The 21,014-nt window shown below is 29.2% G+C and overlaps 1 protein-coding gene across 2 annotated transcripts in view; it reads right to left on the bottom strand.

Annotated features, from left to right (window-relative positions):
* LOC143196452 (inactive dipeptidyl peptidase 10) overlaps positions 1-21,014 on the bottom strand; it is a 417,095-nt gene that overhangs the window by 376,562 nt on the left and 19,519 nt on the right. Inside the window, exon 1 of one of the 2 annotated variants that reach the window (XM_076404131.1) lies at positions 19,094-19,267. The exons of the other annotated variant lie outside the window; for it this stretch is intronic. Within the exon in view, the coding sequence (XP_076260246.1) occupies positions 19,094-19,186 (93 nt within the window). The 5' untranslated portion in view covers positions 19,187-19,267. Of the gene's footprint in view, positions 1-19,093; positions 19,268-21,014 lie in introns of those variants that run through there. 2 annotated transcript variants of the gene reach the window in all.

Here is a 21,014-nt window from a genome sequence, read left to right as displayed (position 1 = left end):
AATAGTTAGATAGTAATTAAATTAATTACCAGTTCTATAAGTTTTTACAGAATGCCAATTACTGAAGCAATTTTCTATGTATCATTTAAATAATCGAACAAGAAAATAATTGAAAAAATTACAAAAATAGTATTTTAAAAGTACAGAGATAATGAGACAATAAACACCAACTGTGTATAACAAGTTCTTTCAAAAATTAAGTAAGGAACTATTAAAGTTTTCTCTATAACAATAATGTCAAAAGCATTTTTTATGACCTCTGACATTTTGAGTACGAATAATTAAGGAAACGTGTTAAAAGATTAGGAGACCGTTTTTCGGGATGTTACCGGGGTTATTACCATTTTTCACGAGCGGCCTTTCGCTTTCATTTGCGAAATTATTTCCGCAAGACGGAAAATAAAATGCGCGCTCGTAAAACGTGAGCCAAATAAGGTAATTAGTTTCGAACTCGTGGATTTTGTCGAACAGTAAAAGTCTAATTTGAATTTATGCGGGTTTATAATTTAATTAGAAGGTGGTATCGACCGATATGGACACGTCTAAACATCACTGGAACAAAAAATCCATTAACTAAGTTCAATTTTTTCGCCCATCGGCCGTATCTTAATCTCTGATGTAATATTGTTTCGTATTAACACTGCTGCTTTTCTATTAACTACACCTCACTAAAATACACTACACAAGATCAAATGGTTTGATTAATTTGAGTCTGTGTCCTATTCTGCTGTTGCGATTCTCTTAATTTCCTGAGTGACAGTCGTTATCTGAAATTCTCGGTATAAGTAATCAGTACTATACCATCTGGATGCACCTATAATATTTCTCAGGAACTTCAAAGTCTACTTTCCTTGTTACATTTAATTAAATTCCATATATCCATATCGGTTTCAATACTTGCTTGTATAATAGCAATTTATTGGATACTGATAATTGTAATTTTCTTCCAGTTAACCGCGAAAATTTCGTTGTTACTTATTCCTTCAAGAGAAGTTTTGTTGCTATATAGAATGATAGATTTATTTATTTTAATTGGTACTTATGTGGTCAGATTATATGTAAACTGCACATGCACAGGTTTACTTACTCTGTTTTTTATTTTCCAGATTTGGGTTCAATTATTTATATTGTCACATGGCTGTTGTAATTTTCGTGTGGCTTCTTCGCTATTATGTCCGACAGCAAGAATCGCAATATCGTGATATTTTCCATTTGTGGTATATCACATGTGTAGAGTAGGTTAAAAATTAACTCATATGGACTTACTTGTGGTAAACCTGTTTTAGCTTCTTTTATTGTAGAGTGGGGTTTTTCTTATTTAATTATAAACATTCTAGCTATAATGTAAGTTTTTAATAGTGCAGTGTGTTGTTTCGGTAATATTTCCTGTAGCTTATAAATCGAATATATTACCTTATCGAAGGCTTGTGCTAAATCTAATAATATAGCTGAACATGTACTTTTACCTTTACAGGCTTTTTCAATTATATCTATCATTCTATGCACCTGGACAATTGTTGAATGTTTCTTAATAAATCCAAACTGGTCTGTAGGTATTAAATAATCGATAAGAATTCAGATTATAAATTAAGAGATGTTACACCGTGTTCTACTGGTAATGGCGTTTTTATATTGTAATTTTTCGTTTGTATTGTTCACGCTTCGACGGATCCAGCATATCTTATTCCAACTTATCCTTGAAATAACATTACTTAATTAAAATAAAAGTATCTTTTCATCATTTGAAATTATTCAATTAACCCGAATCGAAAAATTATCAAGAAAACAGATTGACGTTATATCGGCAATAGTTTTGAAGTTGCTCAAAGCTTCCTTGCAGTTAAAAGTGTTAAAGTGTACGACTATCAAAGGCGAACTGACGTAGCTTAGCCGTGAACTATTGAAATTTGGGAAGGGGATCGAATTACTACAACTATATCCTTATTTAATTTAAGGGGTCATCTATTTATATAAAATATAACATCATCCAACTGTCCTCCACCACTTTCCACAGCCGTAGGAATATGAGTGGTTGTATTGTGAAGTTGTTCAAGTCACAATTCTTTCTTTCAATTATCGCACAGATCAGGCGGAACTTGAAGAATATAAAGACTATTTGAAAACTCTGTACAACAAGATGAGATAGAGTTTATAGAAGCATGGCAAATATCTCATGCTACACCTAATAACACCGTTAAGATTGTTTCATTATATTGTGTGTACATACATTGCAATCTCCTTTATTTTATTCCTTTTTTATATAAAATATAAATTTCTAATTTAAATAATTTTATATTTTTATATATTATTAATAATTTAATAAAAATTGTAAGCTTTTTAATATTTAAAAAATGTTATGTCTGCCATATTTATGGATTAAAGAAGTTATCAGAATAAATAGTAAATAAAGATGATTAATTTGTTTTCAATATAACGAAACAAAAAATAGAACTGATTTAAATTAAAGAAACTGTAAAAACTGTAAACAAGATATAGATTAACATTGCTACTTAGTAAACCTCATAGAGGTGTAGCTTCACACAAAAGATACTTTCAAATATTTAAGTCATTAAAAAATGCGCCTCATTCTAGACAGTTTGGTGGTCAAATTTAGGTAAAATTTGTATTTCTAGAGATTTTCATAATATCAGTAGGGCGTGCTTAATTAATCATGTAACCTTCCATGATATTGTGATATAATTACGGTATGATAAATAATAGGTTAAGCAGACGCAGTCAATACAGAATTATTTTACGTATATCCCTTATAGAGAAACCCTATGTATAAATAATATTACGATATTTACGTTTATACAAAATTGATAAACCTCGAAAGTCCTTCTCTAATGTATTTCTCTCCCAGAAATGTTCAACTTCGTCCTTTTTCATATAGGGATATACGAACTAAACGGGTGTAAAAGTTTAAGTGTTTTTTTAGTTCGTGTTTTCTCATTTATTGTTTTGTAACGTTAACAAAAACCATTTTTATAATTTGCTCAACAAGAATAACTTTTTCTCTGCTGTCTTGTATTCCTCAGGTAACAAGTTCATGAATTCAAATTAACATATATACTTATAAAACTATGTCTTTCTTCATTTAAAATTAAACAGAGAAAAAAAAATATGTGCTAATTGTATTTTACTGTCTCAGAACTAAGACTAATGCACTGTTCATACTTCATCAAAGTGATAATTACAATTTATGTTATATTCCTACCATAATAAACATTATAGAATATAATAACAGAAAAAGTTCATAACATAGACCTTTAAGACTTCTACAGTTTATTACCAACACATCGGTGATATTATTGACAATAAATCTAGACAACAATATTTTAATGTTTCCCAAAATAACTCAGCATGAAGAAAAACAGATGAAATAACGACCCCCTTACAAAACGATAATAAAATTCAGGAAGGGCTCTCTAAGTAACTTAACTTAGATACATGTATATAATAAAATATATCCTTTCCGGTTTCCTTTCCACCCTACTATTTATTTCGTATTATTTGAATATCTTATATTTTTATATAGAATAACTATAGAATAAATATAATTGTTACTTTAGTTGTTAGGATAATTTTAGTACTTTCAAATTACCAAGTTACCTATTTATTAATTAGCCAGGAATTTAATATAAATATTAATAAAAACATTAAATATATTGATGACATACTATTAAATATACGTCTCAAAATATAATGTGAAGTGTATAATTATATAGTGTACTTAATTTTATGATACTCTTAATTAGAGTCCACATCAAAATATTCCATTCAGACAATTAAACTTATTCACATATTCACATTTCCCTGTTTCAAAATCAGAGACCAAATTAATTATCAGTTTTAACTCAATCTTTTTGATAAAGGCAACCTACTCGTTTTATAGCTGTTGAAGTCGGTGGAATTCCAAGAAGCTCTTCTCTTTTGAATGCATTCAATTAATGCGAATCAACTTACTTATCAAGAAAAGATGGCAGGTTGATGTTGGATTGGCAATGTTGCTACTATAGGTGAATTATAACAGTTTATTAGAATTTGAAAACACCCAAACCTGAGAAATCAGTGTTATATTACTCGATTATTAGGCCCTAGTTGTACTGAAAAATTGACATTGACGTTGGGGTATTTATATTCATATTTGAATAACTCCTCCACAATTCAATTCAATTTTATCGCCACTATATATTATTAGCAGTATTATAGTATTAAATTTTAAAACAATGAAATAATGACGCAATATTTGAAACAAAACATTTTAGATAAGAACCAGTGTCAATAGTAGAAAATATATATCTTCTTAAACCCAACATATAGAATAGAATGTAGACTAAGAGTAAAAAAAGACATTTTAAATAAATTAAACGTTCTCCTTCACTTTATGCCTTAAAACCCACATTTACACTTGGTAACCCATCCATCTTACTTTACATCTCCTTTGTAGGCCCTTTTTATAATATGGTGCTCATTCAACGATTACTTTAATCAATCTTCCATCATTTCTCCTTACCGTATAACCGCCCATTTTATTTTATCAGGTTTTTGTGTCTTTTCTAGCCTTTAATGGCAATATTTCACAGTCAAACATTAAAAAGGAAATATCGGTCACTTAAAATCAACGCTTTCGTGGCATAGTCCTTTTAACAATTATTTGGATTTTTGAATACTTAACGATCATATTTACAACAATAACAACAACAACATAGATAAACTAACGCTTGGCCAAAACGACGAATAGTATGATTTTCACGGAATTTATTGCATAGTCGAACGTTATTCTACTTATATACAAAGCATGTTTTGTATATTCGAATCATACGATCTCAACCTCCTCGGCCTTGAAGCTTTATAGACAGTTACGAGACGACCATAGACTAGAAGCGGTCTTATAAGGTCACTATAAGTTTTGTGGTTTTTGATATATTTGAACCTTTACATTTCTCATCATTGAACCTTTTCGGTTGAAATCACTTATAATAGTGAGTAAAACACCAAGACCAATGAAACATACCAACCCCTTTCACATTAATAGAGTAGGTTCAGTGAAAGCTTACAAGAATACCCTTAATAATATTTTTCTTTCTCTAATACCTTACAAGGAACAGTTACCATTAAATAATGTAAAACTGAGTAATTAAAACGCCACATTGTGAAATTCGGCATCTATCTATCGATCAACAACAAAACTTCTACCATTTGAGCCTCGACTCTTACAATTTTCTTTTTTTTTTAGGTGGTAAAATCTATTAATTTTGAAGACAATTGAAATTGAAATAATTTAACGGGAACAGTTTCGAAAGCTTAAGGATAAAGCACAAGAAACATAATTTAAGTTCAAAAGCGTGTTAAGTCGCCAAATAGAAAATTCACTAAATCATCATGGAAGATTGCCATAAATTCAAATTAATTCGTTTTAGCCGAGCCTTAAATATAAAACATCAATATAGTATTATAAATGAAAACGATTAAATAAATAAAAAACATTATACGCTTCACATAAAGCTTCGAAATGTATTGATAATCTTAATACTTACAAAAGTATCCAAGACGATACAGCAAAACCTACCCCATGAACTGCAAACCCTTCAGAATTAATTATCCGTACTTAGAAATAAATTTTTAATTATTAAAATCTAACATACCACATTAGATTATTGAAAATGTAAACTCATTATCAACAATAACAATACCATTAACCAACAATCTCCAGCATAACTTAATAAAATTATTTGGTCGGGCTGTTATCTCTACTTATACAGATCAAATCATAAATGGCTTTAAAGCATAAAGAAGCAATTAGACGAATATGTTAAAGCCAACGGCACATTTCTACCCATGTCTCGGTCGAGTTCACAACTAACATTTTCGACAAATTCCCATTTCTGTGTCATTTGCGAGATTATTTTATGGTTCGAAATAAAACGTGGTGGTTGTAAAAGGGTGTCAAGTATGTTAATTAGTTTCACGGCGACGATATTGGCGAATAATACGAGAAGTTGCGATGAGGTTTATTTCAAATCCGACTGCTTTGATAACTTTCTTAGTTAAACCATTTGGCGATATCAGAGCCGCCACTAATTAAAATCTGAAAATTATATTTGGATAAAGGAAATATAGTTCAAAGCGATATTATAGATATTTTATAGAGGCTAAAGTTAGATTATACTGTTCGAGATAGTTGTTACTTTCAGAAATAATTATATAAAATGAATAAACTAATAAGATGCTAGATAAAAATAAATAATTTAATTTATTGTAATTAATTACACAAGTACACACGATTTTTGGACCTGAGCAATTGGGGCCCTGAATCCAAATTAGCATCCAGTTTTTTAAAATTGGTTCAAATATGCAATAAATCCATTATTTCTCTGTTTTTCATCATTAACGGAGATTTATTGATTTCTATCTAAATCTATGAATCAGAAATAAACAGAGGTTGTACTGAGTGTTTTATACTGTTTAGGATCGGTTTCACGCATCATGCCTTTGTCCCAAAATCATTAGTATCGTCTTTTGATCTTCGCTATTTCTTGGTGTAGTCGCTTTCCTTACTCATCGCTCGTGACGCCCAAGTTTTATGGAAAACAATCAAGATGTGTATGCAGAAAATGTATTTTGAAAGACATTCGAACTCCAATCTTGTTGCAATAAATTGTAGATTATGTGCTTAACAGGTCAATTGAAAAGTCCCCGGCTTGACACATAGATGGCGCTATTAGAATTAAATCCATATGTTTTTTAGTTAGCCCTAGCCCTCAAAAGATGCGTGTATAAATTTGACAGCTGTCAAATCATTAGTTTGTGAATTATAGCATTTTGAGTGAAGCAACATTTGTTATTGTGAAAAAAATTGATAAAAAGGAATTTCGCGTGTTGATAAAATAATGTTTTTTGAAGGGAAAAAATACAGTTGAAGCAGAAACTTGGCTTGATGCCGAGTTTTTGGACCCTTCCCCAAGAAAATAAACCATCAAGGATTGGTATGCTAAGTTTAAACATGGCGAAATGAGCACCGAAGACGGTGAACGCAGTGTACCCATAAAAGAGGTTGTTACCGACGAGAACATTTAAAAAATCCACAAAATGATTTTGAATTACCGCAAATTAAAATTGATTGAACCAGCAAACACTCTAAAGATATCAACTGAAGCTGTGTAAAGTGCAAAACCAATCTAGGCACACGGATTGAAGATCTGAGTTCAGAGCATCAAATAACGTTAAGAATAGTTCTCATCTGTTCGGGTCTAAAAATTGACCAGAATTTGTAAACTTTTTCATATCATATTATAAGTAAGATTCGACAAGTAAATAGTAAGTATCGCATCTGAAACTGAAAACTCACAAAAATGGGTTGAAGGGATTCAAATACCCCCAGACATAAACTATTCCAAACAGAAAATACTCAAGGTTTAAAAGTCACCCCTGTTACACTCTATCCGACACATTTATCACAGATTAAGGGTTTAAAGCCCCCAAGTTGCTATGAACCAATATAGTCTATAAGAACTATAACACATACTTGGAATTCAGGGTGTACGGCTACCAGAGAAATTTGAATAAAAACAGTGTTATTTAAAAGATCATCAAAGGCAATGTGGCGGACGATGGTACAAAAAATATTTGCAAATAAGTTTTACAACTGCAAGCTATCCAGACGGGACAACGGCGCGACTCATACGGTCCTACGGAGTATGTATTCGAAGAAACAAGTCCATATGTTTTATGTTAAGACTGAATGGTAGAATGAGTGAAACTTCTAGAGACAGAGGTTTGGTTTGTTTAAAAAAGATTTAGACCCTCGTATTACGGTTCAACATGTCACTACATCCTTCCATAAAGAAAATAGTATTTTAAAGTAATTTAAAAGTTCTTGTTGTTTTAAACCCTGCATATTTCATAACTATTTAAAGTGAATAATATTAAAAAAAATTCCTTGTGAAAGTATTAAATGACATGTTGTTTGTAAAATAAATAGGAATAATTAGGAAGAGAGTTATTGGTATCAGGGAATCATAAATTCCTTCTTCCTATAACTTAGACATGTTTGCTTTAATGTATCCTGTTTCGGTTTTAAAACAGTTAGTACCACAAATGCAATAAAAAACGAGTAAAATGATGCAACGCAGTCGATTAGTGTTCATCTTATCATGATGATATCATGGTGATTCGTGGTATTTATTAATTTGCAATATACTATTATTAATAAATAAATTATCAATCCTATCCTAAAAAGGAAATCTTTATGTATTTCTAATTATATGAATCTTAATTTAATATAAAAACATACATTTAGTTTTGTCGATTATGTCTTCACTTCAGTTAATATCGATTTGTGAAAGTTTATGGGTTTTATACGTTTATGTAAAATCACTCGCAGATATTAATTCTCATTTTTTAAAAGCTGTGATTTTGTGAAAAATGTGAATATGAAGAACTAGAAACGTTACTGGATGAAAAAACAGGCTGTACACAAAAAATCGCGGAATTGTTAATTATCGATAAGACAACAACAATGATAATTAGATGTCTCAAACTATTTTTAATGAACTAATGTTCAACGTACTCTTCCCCTTCGGTTAAAACAAAATAAAACACAACAAACGTAAATTTCATTAAATTAAAAAATAAAATAAAACCTCAAAAAGTACTCACAATATAAAACCGTCATTAAACGAAAATGTTAAGGCAATGAAAGAAACGTGACGCGAAATAAGAATATAACAACACTGATGATCGATGTAATAAATAAGTTTTACTGTTCCATAAGAGAACGGTTCAGTTGGGCAATAGATAAACAGTCAACGAAAAATAAACATTCCCTCCATTGTCGTTTAGCAAATAAAAGCAATAGGAATGAAGTGGTAATAAATAAAGAAGAATGTTTTTCCGCGGTCCATTTTATGTGTATCTTTTGTCTCCTATTGGCAAAATGGTCCGCAAAAATAATACAATGCTTGCCAATATCAAAGAGTTTTTCTGTCTAGAAGCACTTTTTTATTTTATATATTCTTGACTCATAATTGGCTAATAATACCAATATATTATTTTAGCATTATATTTTAACTAATGCGTATATTATAGAAGTATTTAAACTTCAGTTAATTAAACAGACACAGCAAGGTTACACTTTGTAGGTTAGAGTTTTTTTTATTATATTTACATTGAACTCTTTTCCACACCTCCAAAGGGATAGAGTTCTAGACGCGTTTTTTTATGTTGTGGTATCCCCTGGAGGCCTAATCTGCCTAATTAATAATTGTATATCAAAGTAATATATTTTACTATCATTAGAGTCATAAGTTTATATATTACAATATATGTATTAGATGTACGATAATGTTAAAACAAATTATATTTTATACCCTTATTTTTGTTTCGTTCTTTCATTTACATCAGTATTTTGTTGCGTCAGAGTCAAAATAAAAGAAAACTTAAATTTGGTGCGACAGCGTTGCATTAAAATTTTGATGACGTGCATTGGCTGTTTCATTGCAAGGACTATCTAAATAATATTTAGCTAAGGGAGTTCCTAATGCTAATACACACAAAACATTAATTGTATTACTTAAAAGATCTAGAATTAACTTCCAACAAAAGAACATATAGTCTGTTCAAAGTTATTTTGTACGTACGTCATTTAAATTTGTGATATCAAAAGGTCGCAATGTTGCCGCATCAACTCTGAGTTTTAGTCCAGTTTGGCCTTGACATATTTATTTTAATTTATAATAAATAAAAACTCTATTCTAAATAAACTAATTGAACAAAAATGGTATCAAATATTATTTATTTTAACATTACAGTGCATCTAAATACTACAGTTAATTATACAGCCACAATAGTTTATAGATTAGAGTTATAACCTCTTTTGACTATTGCTTTCTAGAATTTTGCATACATCTGGCAACCGAACGACTTTGGCAGATTCATTCGTTTACATGTTCGAACTAATCAGACAGCATTGGGTTTCTTTTTAACTAGAATAGAATGAGAAGGAAAATATTGCCTGATTCTACAACGAATTTACAAATTGCGACAGGCTGTACATTAAATATCTTGATGGCGTATATACAAACATAAAACAAAAAACTTTGCATAGGCTATATACAGGAATTGATACTTTCCAAATGTAACTAGAAATATAATAGAAAATGAACACGCTCTTAATTAAATCTACAATACATAAATTGATTTACTGAGAACTTGAAATCGCAAAACACTGCGGGCAAATTCTGACATATTTATGCAAATAAACATAAATCTACAAGCCATAAAAATGGTTCTGAAATAAAGAAATTAGATATAAGATTTTTTGATTGAATGAAATATAGAACAATGTCTTTTTAATTTTAAGATCTTGATTAAAAGGATAAAATGTTGTGAGGAATATTTCATCCTGGTCAAATTATCGACGAGAACTGCAACAGTTATATGTTGGAAACAATAACGCGTATAATCAGATGAAATTTCAAACAACTAAGTTTCCAAGTTCAGTTCTTATATTAAAATTTAATCACAACTATCTTGCTCTGATCTAAATTTGATCTTATTATAAATTATCTATGGAACCTAGGGTTTTTAAGGTTACAATCGCATGTGATTTTGAAAATACTAAGCAATTTTAACAAAATAATCATATAAACCAAGTACCACAGGAAAAACTGAACGTAAAGGTACCTAGACAGCCAAACTATCTCAAAATGAACACAAACGCGATAAAAACAAAAATTGGAATAAAGAAAAAAGAATGTTAAGAATATAATATGAATTAAGTGTAAAAAATTATTTACAGGCCGAATATTAATTTTGAATTACAATATTAATCTAACATATGAAACTTTTTTCTAAAAATATTGAATTTTAAAAGGTAAATATTTGTTATTATTTTTAAAAAATATGTTTCAAGTAACTTGGTCAATTTAATCTAAAAGAAACCAATTATTGTCATTAAATCAAAGCAGGCTCATCATTTTTTTTCGAATAAAACACTTCATTTGTCGAGAATTCTAGGAGTTATATAGGGGATAGGTTTCCCATCGTTCCAAAACAGATAATTTATTATACTTTGCTACTGATTGTGAAATATGAGTTTCCGGAACGAGTGTACTTTAATAAAAAAAGTATGTCTGTTATTATTGAATTAGTATCTGCAAACTTTAGAACATTCATTATTACACTGTGAGATTTAAATAATAAACAGAGATAATTATTGTGGTTTTGAATAAGTCCTCTCTGTTTTTCAACAAGTAGTTATATTATAAAAATGTGTGCGTATTCTCCACCATTTATCTGCGAATATTAGGTATTTTCATTCATTTTAATCAATATCAATAATCAATCCTCAACACATTTAGGAACTTATGGTGATGCCTCAATCTCATATATCATTTCTCAAAAGGTCATATCTCAATTATCGTTTTAAATCAGGAATTACTAAGACTTATTGGATAAAAACTCAATTCAAACTGCTTTCAGATAGTTAAGCAGTGGATAAATCAACTGTTCCTAAATTTTTAAATGCTATGGGAATATGCTTTATGAACTTTGTCTAAAAATGTTTCAATACGATCTTTATGTAAATATGGTGCATGGACTTGATGTCCTATAAATGTAACCTCTCAATATGTTGCGTTTCACTCCTTTTTTAAATATTTGTAATAAAATTTTCTAATAGAACATGATTTTTATTTTCCAATGTTTCCCAATTTTTATTTACTTGGTAAACAAAATTACAACACTCGATTGTTAAAATATGCATTTTAATTAGCATTTAATTTCGAATATTTCATAAAAAATTCATGATAATTTTTTAATTACTATCTTTACTAGTCCTTAAATGAGTTCCCAGTACTTCATTTACTATTGTAACATGTTTGATAGTTGCCTCTTAATTCCATAGGACTAAATTTCTCCGCCGTAGAATGATATACATAGAAAAAATCTATTAAAGTAAACTTTTAAACGCCAGTTAAAAAACAAAGTATATGCGCTTGCGTAGAGCTTGCCAGAAAAGGGCTTGTTCACCAGAGACTATTAATTCAAATAAATAAAAATGCGCGTGTGCTAAACTGAAATTACCTTCAGTTTACAGTATCTTAATATAGCATGGCTCGGTTGACATACGGTATCGCCATGTTGCCTGTTGTCAGAATGATGGCAAAAAGTGAGAGAAAATGATGGAAATTATTTTTTATTAATACAGCTTTTATCAAATTTCCTTAATACTATAGCACAATCAAATGTCCTTTATATTTTTAACCTTAGTTTTTTGCCATGTGAGTGCAAATACCATTATTATATTAGTATTCAAAAAATATCAGAAAAATATATCATAGTTAACTTTATTCAAATACAATCAATTATTTTTAATCTCAAGATAAAAGCAATAAAATAAAAGCAAAGAAGTAATAAAACTGATGACAAATGATAAAATAAACAACAAATAAAGAAGAAGTATGAACTAAATTCAAATAATTATTAATTTCGGAGTGTCAATTACGAATTAGGAGAATTTCATGTAATTAACATATGAAACAAAAATATATTTCATCAATTTCAATACAATTATTATAGTAATATTTCCCGAAAAAATATCAGTCTGATTTATCATAGTTTAATGTTGTGCAGACGAGTAAAGGTAATAAAACCAATCGTTCACAATTAATGCATTTGACGCGCTACTTACAGAAATATAACAAAATGATTTTGCAACGTAACAACGTTCGGATAGTCTGAGAGAATCTACCTGGAAACGTTTAAATTAATCCTAGCCGTATCTCATTTGATGTGTTTATGAAACATTGTCCCAACTAATTAACACTTATTCCCACTGATGCCGCATGGTCTGGCTGAATAGCACTTCCCTTAAAATTAAGATACCACAAAATCAATCAATATTTTGAAGAATATCTTTGAAATACCAACCAACAATTTTTATCAAATTCAATCCTTCAATATTCAAGATTCCATTCAATCAGGTTAATTTTATAAATATAAATTTTCTCTTAAATTTAAACTATGTAAATAAATATATTAGTTTGTCATATGTTAAATATTGTGCAAGACACAAAAGAATGAATGTTAATTTATTTTCATATTAAATAATATATTATAACAATTATCATAATTTTATATCATAAAAATGTTTAACAACAATAGGTTACAGATAGAGTTATATATGGCGAAAAGAAAATTTCTAAAACCTTACTGCTTCGTTCTAGGTGTGCCAACATTAATGTTGCAGTGAAGCTGTCAAACTGGAGCAAAAAATGGTAAGAATATATTTCTTATATTTACGAATAGAGTTTATTTTTACAGAAACAGTTCTTTAAATAAACAAAACTGCTAGAATTAGGCTGCAGAAGATCCTTGTCAAAAGGCCGAGATTGAACTATGATTTATTTTTATGTAATAAAAAAATTTAGGTATACTCCAATAACCTAATAAAGTTGCAGCAATGCTTTTGGCAATAACTGGAATCTATTTCAACGAAAACTCTTAATAAAATAGATTAGAATTATTGTGTCGAATATTACAGTGCTAAAACCACTAAGATCGCCGTTTTAATGACTTCATAGTAAAAAATATATAATTTAAATTATATAAAGTGTAGGTTAGTTACATTTTATGGTCTGGGCAGCAATTACTTTATATGGTCTGTAACACACTACAATTATGTGATCAATCTACCAATTCTGCAGCATCAAAGCGATTCTAATATTTCTCTGATTTTACATATTACTTAAACGATTTCATGAATATAGTCAATTTGCTGGAATTATATACCTGCTGCACCAATTTCGTTAAAAAGATATTTCGTCTTCTTCTTTCTTTAATAAAATCAACTCAATATTATTAACTTTCGAATATTATCTTTTGTTACTATTTCTTCACTAACCCAAATTCTTTGTAACCATCTTCGCCAATAATTGCACTTAATAACATGTTGACTAATTAATTTAGTATTTAGTTTATATACACACATGTAATGTAAGTAAATGTAAAAATATACAAATTAGTTATAACATAAATATTTTGATCACCTAAAGCTTTTAATTTAAAACAAAATATAAATATACTACGGGCAACAGTAAAAAGTGTCATATATCATATGACATATCATAGACAAATAGTGACTATAAATTAATTTTGCGATATTTATAATACATGCCATATTTCACATCGAATTATTTGTAAAGCTGTGTTATTAGATTTTAGATTACATATCATAAACAGCATACCTCTTGTAAGCTCCAAGATAGCGACTTTTCAAATCACAAAAGTACTATGCAGTGTAATGAAAACTGTTGAAACATCATTAAATGCTGTCAACAAAAATTTACAGTGAATCAATTAATAAAAGCGTGTTAATGATATATTTCGTTTTAAATTATTATATTTCAAGGTAATTTATCAATAATAAAATCCAAGTGGATTTGAATATAATAAAATGCAAGTATAAAAAGCACAAAACTATAACAGCAGATCACTATCAATTTAAAAAAATGCCTTTGATCCAAGAATTTAGAAAGAAATTATTGTAGTAAAATAACAAACGAAAAAATAAAACCAAGAACTTGAAACTTTGAAAAATACGTACATGTAAATGGAAATATTCGTGTATATGGACCTAAACGAATTATAGACAATTATTTTAAAAATAATACACATTTTTTTTACATTATTTTATAATCTTACTGGAGAGTATAATAAAGATCTTATTATTAAGATTTAAGTTATATTCATATACACGTACAGTAACTTATTTATACGCATAATGACAAAATACGATGGGATAATCTCCATCAAAATTCCGTAGAAAGGATAGAAGCAACTTGAAACTTTGCTGCAAATTACTTACACAGCATGATTGTAATTAGCGCTTTAACTAGATAAATTAACTTTATAGCTGATAATAAACATCATCCAAACTCCACTATTCTGTATACGAAAAATAACCGTGAAAATGAGGCAAAAACCATTGACTATATTTCATTTAGCTTCGTTACTTTTAATAATGTAGCTAATTTACGTCTTTTTTATTTTCTATATATAGTTATAAGTAACCTATACCAGATTATTCAATAAGTGCGTAGAGCCATATATTCAACAATAAAATCAAAAATATTGGTGCTAAAATCTAATAATATAACAATAATATAATATTATATGTTATTTATTTTAATATTCCTTCATTTAAAACGATTTTCATCAAATGAATAGATAATAATTGCTGTAAAGCAGTATTTTTCGGGGTTCGCAGAAAGCTACAAATACATCGATGATACAGATGAAATGAAGGATTATTAGAACAAGTGTATTGGAATAAGTATTAAGATAATTTATACCGAGAAGCCCATTTTACAAAAATATATCGGATCTTTCATTGCTATTTTTCGAAATTTCTTTATATACATATGGTACATACATATTTAGTCACAAACTTTATCACAGCGATTGAAGAACATCAACTGTTTTTAATATTATTATAATTATTTCATTCCTACATTATTTCGGCTTATATGAACCGTATTTCAGGTTACTATTACTGTATATTTCAATTTTTATTGCATTAGTAATGCAATTTTTTATCACACTCAGTAAATCCCAATCCCTAACAATATTTTGCTGCTTTCCTTTATATTCCAACAAAGCTTCATTCACGAGAAGCGTTCGTAAATTATAGTATAAAGAAATGCGGCCGGGAATCACTGTTTAATAAAATACGGAAAATAAAACAACAAAAAATATAAAACGAATTCTATCTCTATTCTAACTTTTTATAATAACTTTCATAAGTAAACATGTAAAATTAATAGTATAGGTTCATTGGTATCCAGTAAGAAGCTAAAAAAGTTTTAAATATCCATCGAAGTGAGACAGAAAAAAAAACAAAGAGTAAACTTTAAAAAGAACGAAATAATTTTTATATGTTTGTGGTCATTGATGAAAATATATATAAAAGAGACGTATAAATAAGATGGTTAGACGGCAGGTCTTAACTATTATAGTATATTCTGGAAAAACTAGTTATTGCAGAATTAAATGATTAACAATTTTTTCAACAAATTTGTAGAATAAAAATTCTTAATTGTTATCAATAGTATTGAACGCTTGAACGCGTCAATAATAAAATACTATTATTTTGTATCAGAACCTATTTTATTATACATATGTTGTTTCCAAAAGGTAGTGGTCTCCATTAGTTTCGATAAAAATTCTATCTTTCTGTAGCTGATTTCTTGTAAATAAAGTTGTATAGTATTTTTAACAACATTTTGCTATAATATAGTATATAATGCAAGAACGAAGTTCAGGAAAAGTTATTAAAAACAGAGATAATTTATACTTGCAACATACATATTTTTTGCGTAAGATAATAGACACTAAGAATATTCTGAAAACATTATACTTTAAAACAGTTTCTGTATTTTAATATGAATTACTCCTATACATAATATATAATATTTTTCATCTACGTGGTCGAACGCTAAACATCCGCAACATCAAAACGACTCTATCTTCTATAATCTTTATTTGACTACTCATTTCACTTGGTCTTGTAAAAAATCCATTGTACTTATAGTAAACACATTGGATCGGCTTAAAGAAAATAATATATTGCCCTTTTAAAAGAGTCAGAGAGCTAATGATTGACCAGTCATGTCCTCCGTGACCAGCATTTTCTTTTATTATTATTATTTTTACAACAACCAAAATCGACAACAATCTGTTTTATAAAAAATAATTAAAATATTATAAATAGTTTGAAAACTTTAAACTTTAGTATAAGTTCTATGTTGCTGGTTTCTATGAACAATCCATGTTGTTCCACTACATTATTTACTTACATATTACATATTGTATTATACATAATTTATATATATATATATATATATATATATATATATATGTTTTATAAACATAAACTACTCATAATACCTAAAGATAACCATATAACAAAATGCGAATCATAAAAGCACAAATTATGAGTAAAAGGAAATGTTCGTAAACTCCAGGGTCTGTTTGAACTGATATTTTACTTATACATAATTAAAATAAATTATGTACTTTAGTATAAATTGCTCCCATAACAATAACATTGACATATCTCTTAAATATCTCCAAATAAATCATATTGTCGATAATATTTTTCAGATACATCCACAGCATCAAAACGCCCTTAACTTCTATATTGTTGTTCTAGTACCACGCTTTACTTAACCAATAAGCACACTAGGGACAAACTTAAATAATAATACTGAGTGTAAACAACTAAAATTCTAATAAATCAAACTAAATCATTTGACCCTAGTTCGATAATAAAACTTTATTTATTTATTCAAATACATGAGTCGGTCAACAAGTACTTGAAATTCAAATAAATAATACTCCCATCATAATTGGTTATGTTTTAATAAACTTCACGACTCAATACTTAACTATCAAACACTCACTTGTAATAATTCCGTAACTACAGATTGTTGTCCTATTATAGGAAGATTTGTTTTTACTTATAAATACAAAAAGGCTCAATTTTGAGCGCCAACTAAACACATAACATATGGGCTGAAAATACACGGACATCATAAAGAAAACGAGTTCTTTTTTCAAAATTGGCTTTATTCATCAACATAATCTCCATCAAGAGCCACACAGTCATTTCAGCGCCGCTCTAACATTTCATTTAACTTTTGTAGAACCAGTTATGTTTGTCTCGAAATAGGTGTATCACCAGTTGCTGTCATCCATTGTCATATATCGATGCACAAGTTCCGTTTTGTTACCTTTGGAACGTTTTACACCTTCTGTTTTGTTGCCTTTCAAACAATGCTTAGAATCATCAAGACGTTCTTGCTTTTCGCCAACACGGCACCCACCTTGAACGGAGCTTATGCAATATAAAACCAACACATTCTTTTGATATATTTACGTTGTTAGCTAAGTCAGGCAACTTCACTTTTCGACCATTTAAAACGATTTTCAATTAGTGGATTTTTTAAATGTGTTCCGGTGTTACCACTTCACTTGGATGTCCACTTTCTGCATCATCAGTATCTCTACAACCACGTTTGAAATCAGAAAACTAACGTCTTATTGTTGTTTCTGATGGAGCAGAGCCCTCATAACACTTCTTGAGCAATTGCTTAGCTTGAACGGTATTTTCCCACCAAGAAACAGTGTAAAATTAAAACACGAAATTGTGAAATTGTGAAATACGAAGCAACTACTAAGAATACTCAAAAAAAAACTCTCGTCAGCATAACGACCATAGATCAATGACAAAAAGATGTTAATTATTTGACTTTACTTTAGTATGAATTATTTTTATATATGGTCCATAATATTTTTATCCTATTGTTATATAAAATTATTGTAAATGATGTACGTATTATGTGAACAATTCATGTTGTTCTACATTATGTCATTTTTTAAAATAAAAATGTATTATGATTAATTTTATTTAATTTTTAACTTAGTAGAATAAAAATTTATAACAATCCCAATTTAATAACAAAACTTTATTTAGTTAAATACGTGAGTCGTTCGACAAGTATTTAAAAAGTACCACGATTGATTACGTTATCAAAAGCTCAGTTATATTCATTGCAAAACTACATTTTTATTTTCTGTTATAAGAAGATTTGTATTTGATTACATAGTTTATTTGAATATCATTATAACAAAAAGCTATTTTAATAATGAAATAAATTAAAGTTGTGTAACTTAATATGTTTAATAAAATAAACTACTAAGAATACCTAAATACGTAATAGCAAAAAATCCTAACTCTCCTCAGCATAACAACCATCGGTCAATATCAAATAGATGTTTATTATTTTAATGATAAATATAGATTAAAATTACAAAAAAGTATATATTTTTAATTAAAATAAACTACTTAAAAAAACTTAAATATATAACGGAAAACAAAATCATCCGTATCACTTATTGACAAAACCAGCATCAGTCCATGATACGTTAAGACAAAAATCGGTCGATCTATTCCAATCCAAGACAAATTGCGAATCGTAAAAAGACAAATTATGAACGAGAGGAAACGTTCGGAAAAATTCCAACTAACCTCCAAAGTCCGTTTCGACTGGCCGCTACCTTTAATCCTATGCTCGGGTGACGATCCCAAATTCTTGGTGTCGATGTGCACATTGGTTTGCATCTTTGCGTAACCGAAATGTAACAGGTGATTGTTGGGAGAGATCGCGTCAGTCCGTTCGCCCCGTACGCTCCCGTTTCACCCTCCGACGTTGAGAGTTGGATCGTCACTGAACCGGAGACCGAAAAAAAAAACGTAAATCGCCGCGAAAGGCGTACGAGATCGGGCGTGTTCGTCACTACAATCGGATGAAATCGTACGTGCGACGTACGGTATATTTTTTAAATAGTTGCGTTAATGACGTTTAATTAGCATTTCGCGGTCATAAGTTAGGTGCGTTTGTAGCGTGTTTCACTTATGGAACATTAAATTTTTTTCCAACTTCCGTGCCCGCTGCTAGGCACGAACGTGGACGATAAGGCTTCAAGCCGTCTCGATTTCGGTGTTGTTGATGCCATAACAATAACTGTTATGTTGGTTTTTACCATTCGATTTATTACAGTTTCTCTCTTTCCCTCTCCCACTGAATCCAATTTCATGTTCTGTAAGAACATCCAACAGTTTATATGCTGACGTAAATTAATAGCTCACAACATTTTCTGGAAATTACTATGACTAATCCACAAGATGCATAGTATTACGTACACAAAATTGTAGGAGAGGACCACACGTTGGATCAAAAAATGCAAGTGTGTTTTTTTATTCTTTGTGCATATTAATCCGATAAGTTGTACTTAGTCTTAAAGCATTTATTTAAGAATAAGTTTAGTTTAACTTGATATAAATTGAAATAAAGAATTGAGTTACAGATACAAATAATAATAAGACACATATAAGCTAAAAACATGAATGAATGTTATAAAATGATACAAAACGGGTGACATATGCAAGATGTCTGGTGAGAATCTATCATTCCAAATTTGATTACGAATGCTTAATTTCGTACTTGCTGTCTAAATATCGACACCGTCCTCAAATGCCCTGGCGATTTCATATGACCCTGACAAGAATGTACTGCTTTAATACGACTTAACGTTAACGATCATGTTGTTAATGACGATTCTGCTTGATTAATAAAATATATTTCTCATATTATATCTCTCAATATATTTGCAGTAATTTTTAAATTCCTTTTAGAATCAGACCATATTTTTCCTTCGCATTTTATTCTAGTTAAAAAGAGACACAATGCTGTGTGATACGTTGGAACATATAACTAAATAAGTATGAAAGTCGTCCGATTGTCAAATATTTGTAAAATTTTTCACAATATTAGTTATAACTAGTTTACTTAACGATTTGCTTGTTTTGATACATTCAAATCGCTATTACTCTGATGCCGAAAATGCCGATGCTTGAAAATGCCGAGGCCAGAGAGAAGAGATTGCTAACCAGTTACTTCGAAAAGGAACGAGAGCTTTTTTCTGTTTAATATTAAGCTGCAAAGATTTTTTTGAAAGTATTTTTAGCGTATTGCAGCGGCACTAAATATTAGTATAGGCACGAGCATTAAAATATCTCAAAACATTAAATATATAATATTGGATTCACCGAAGGATTCATGAAAGATCAGCTTGATGTTATCTCTATCAGAGATCAAATAAATGAAATGTATAAAAACAGTGATTATTTTCTTTCAATATTAACATAATTTAATACAATTATTTCAGAGGAAACTGTCTGGAAACTATCCATAGATAGCTTAAAGCTATGAGACTCGATCAGACATATTGAAGAAAAAATTAACAAAAGATTAAGTCGTGAACAAATATTAGATATATTGCAAATTAACAGCTTAGTTATTCACTTGAATTAAATTGTCTGAAAGTGGAAATGCTGACAATTTCCAAGACAAAGATATCGGTGGTGTGGAAAAGGATTCAATATAAAT

This window comes from Rhynchophorus ferrugineus, unplaced genomic scaffold (genome assembly GCF_030347505.1).
Source record: "Rhynchophorus ferrugineus isolate W39M unplaced genomic scaffold, kcgeb_rfMv2 rfM4, whole genome shotgun sequence".
Taxonomy (NCBI): domain Eukaryota; kingdom Metazoa; phylum Arthropoda; class Insecta; order Coleoptera; family Curculionidae; genus Rhynchophorus; species Rhynchophorus ferrugineus.
This window is presented reverse-complemented; position numbering and strand designations above follow the sequence as displayed.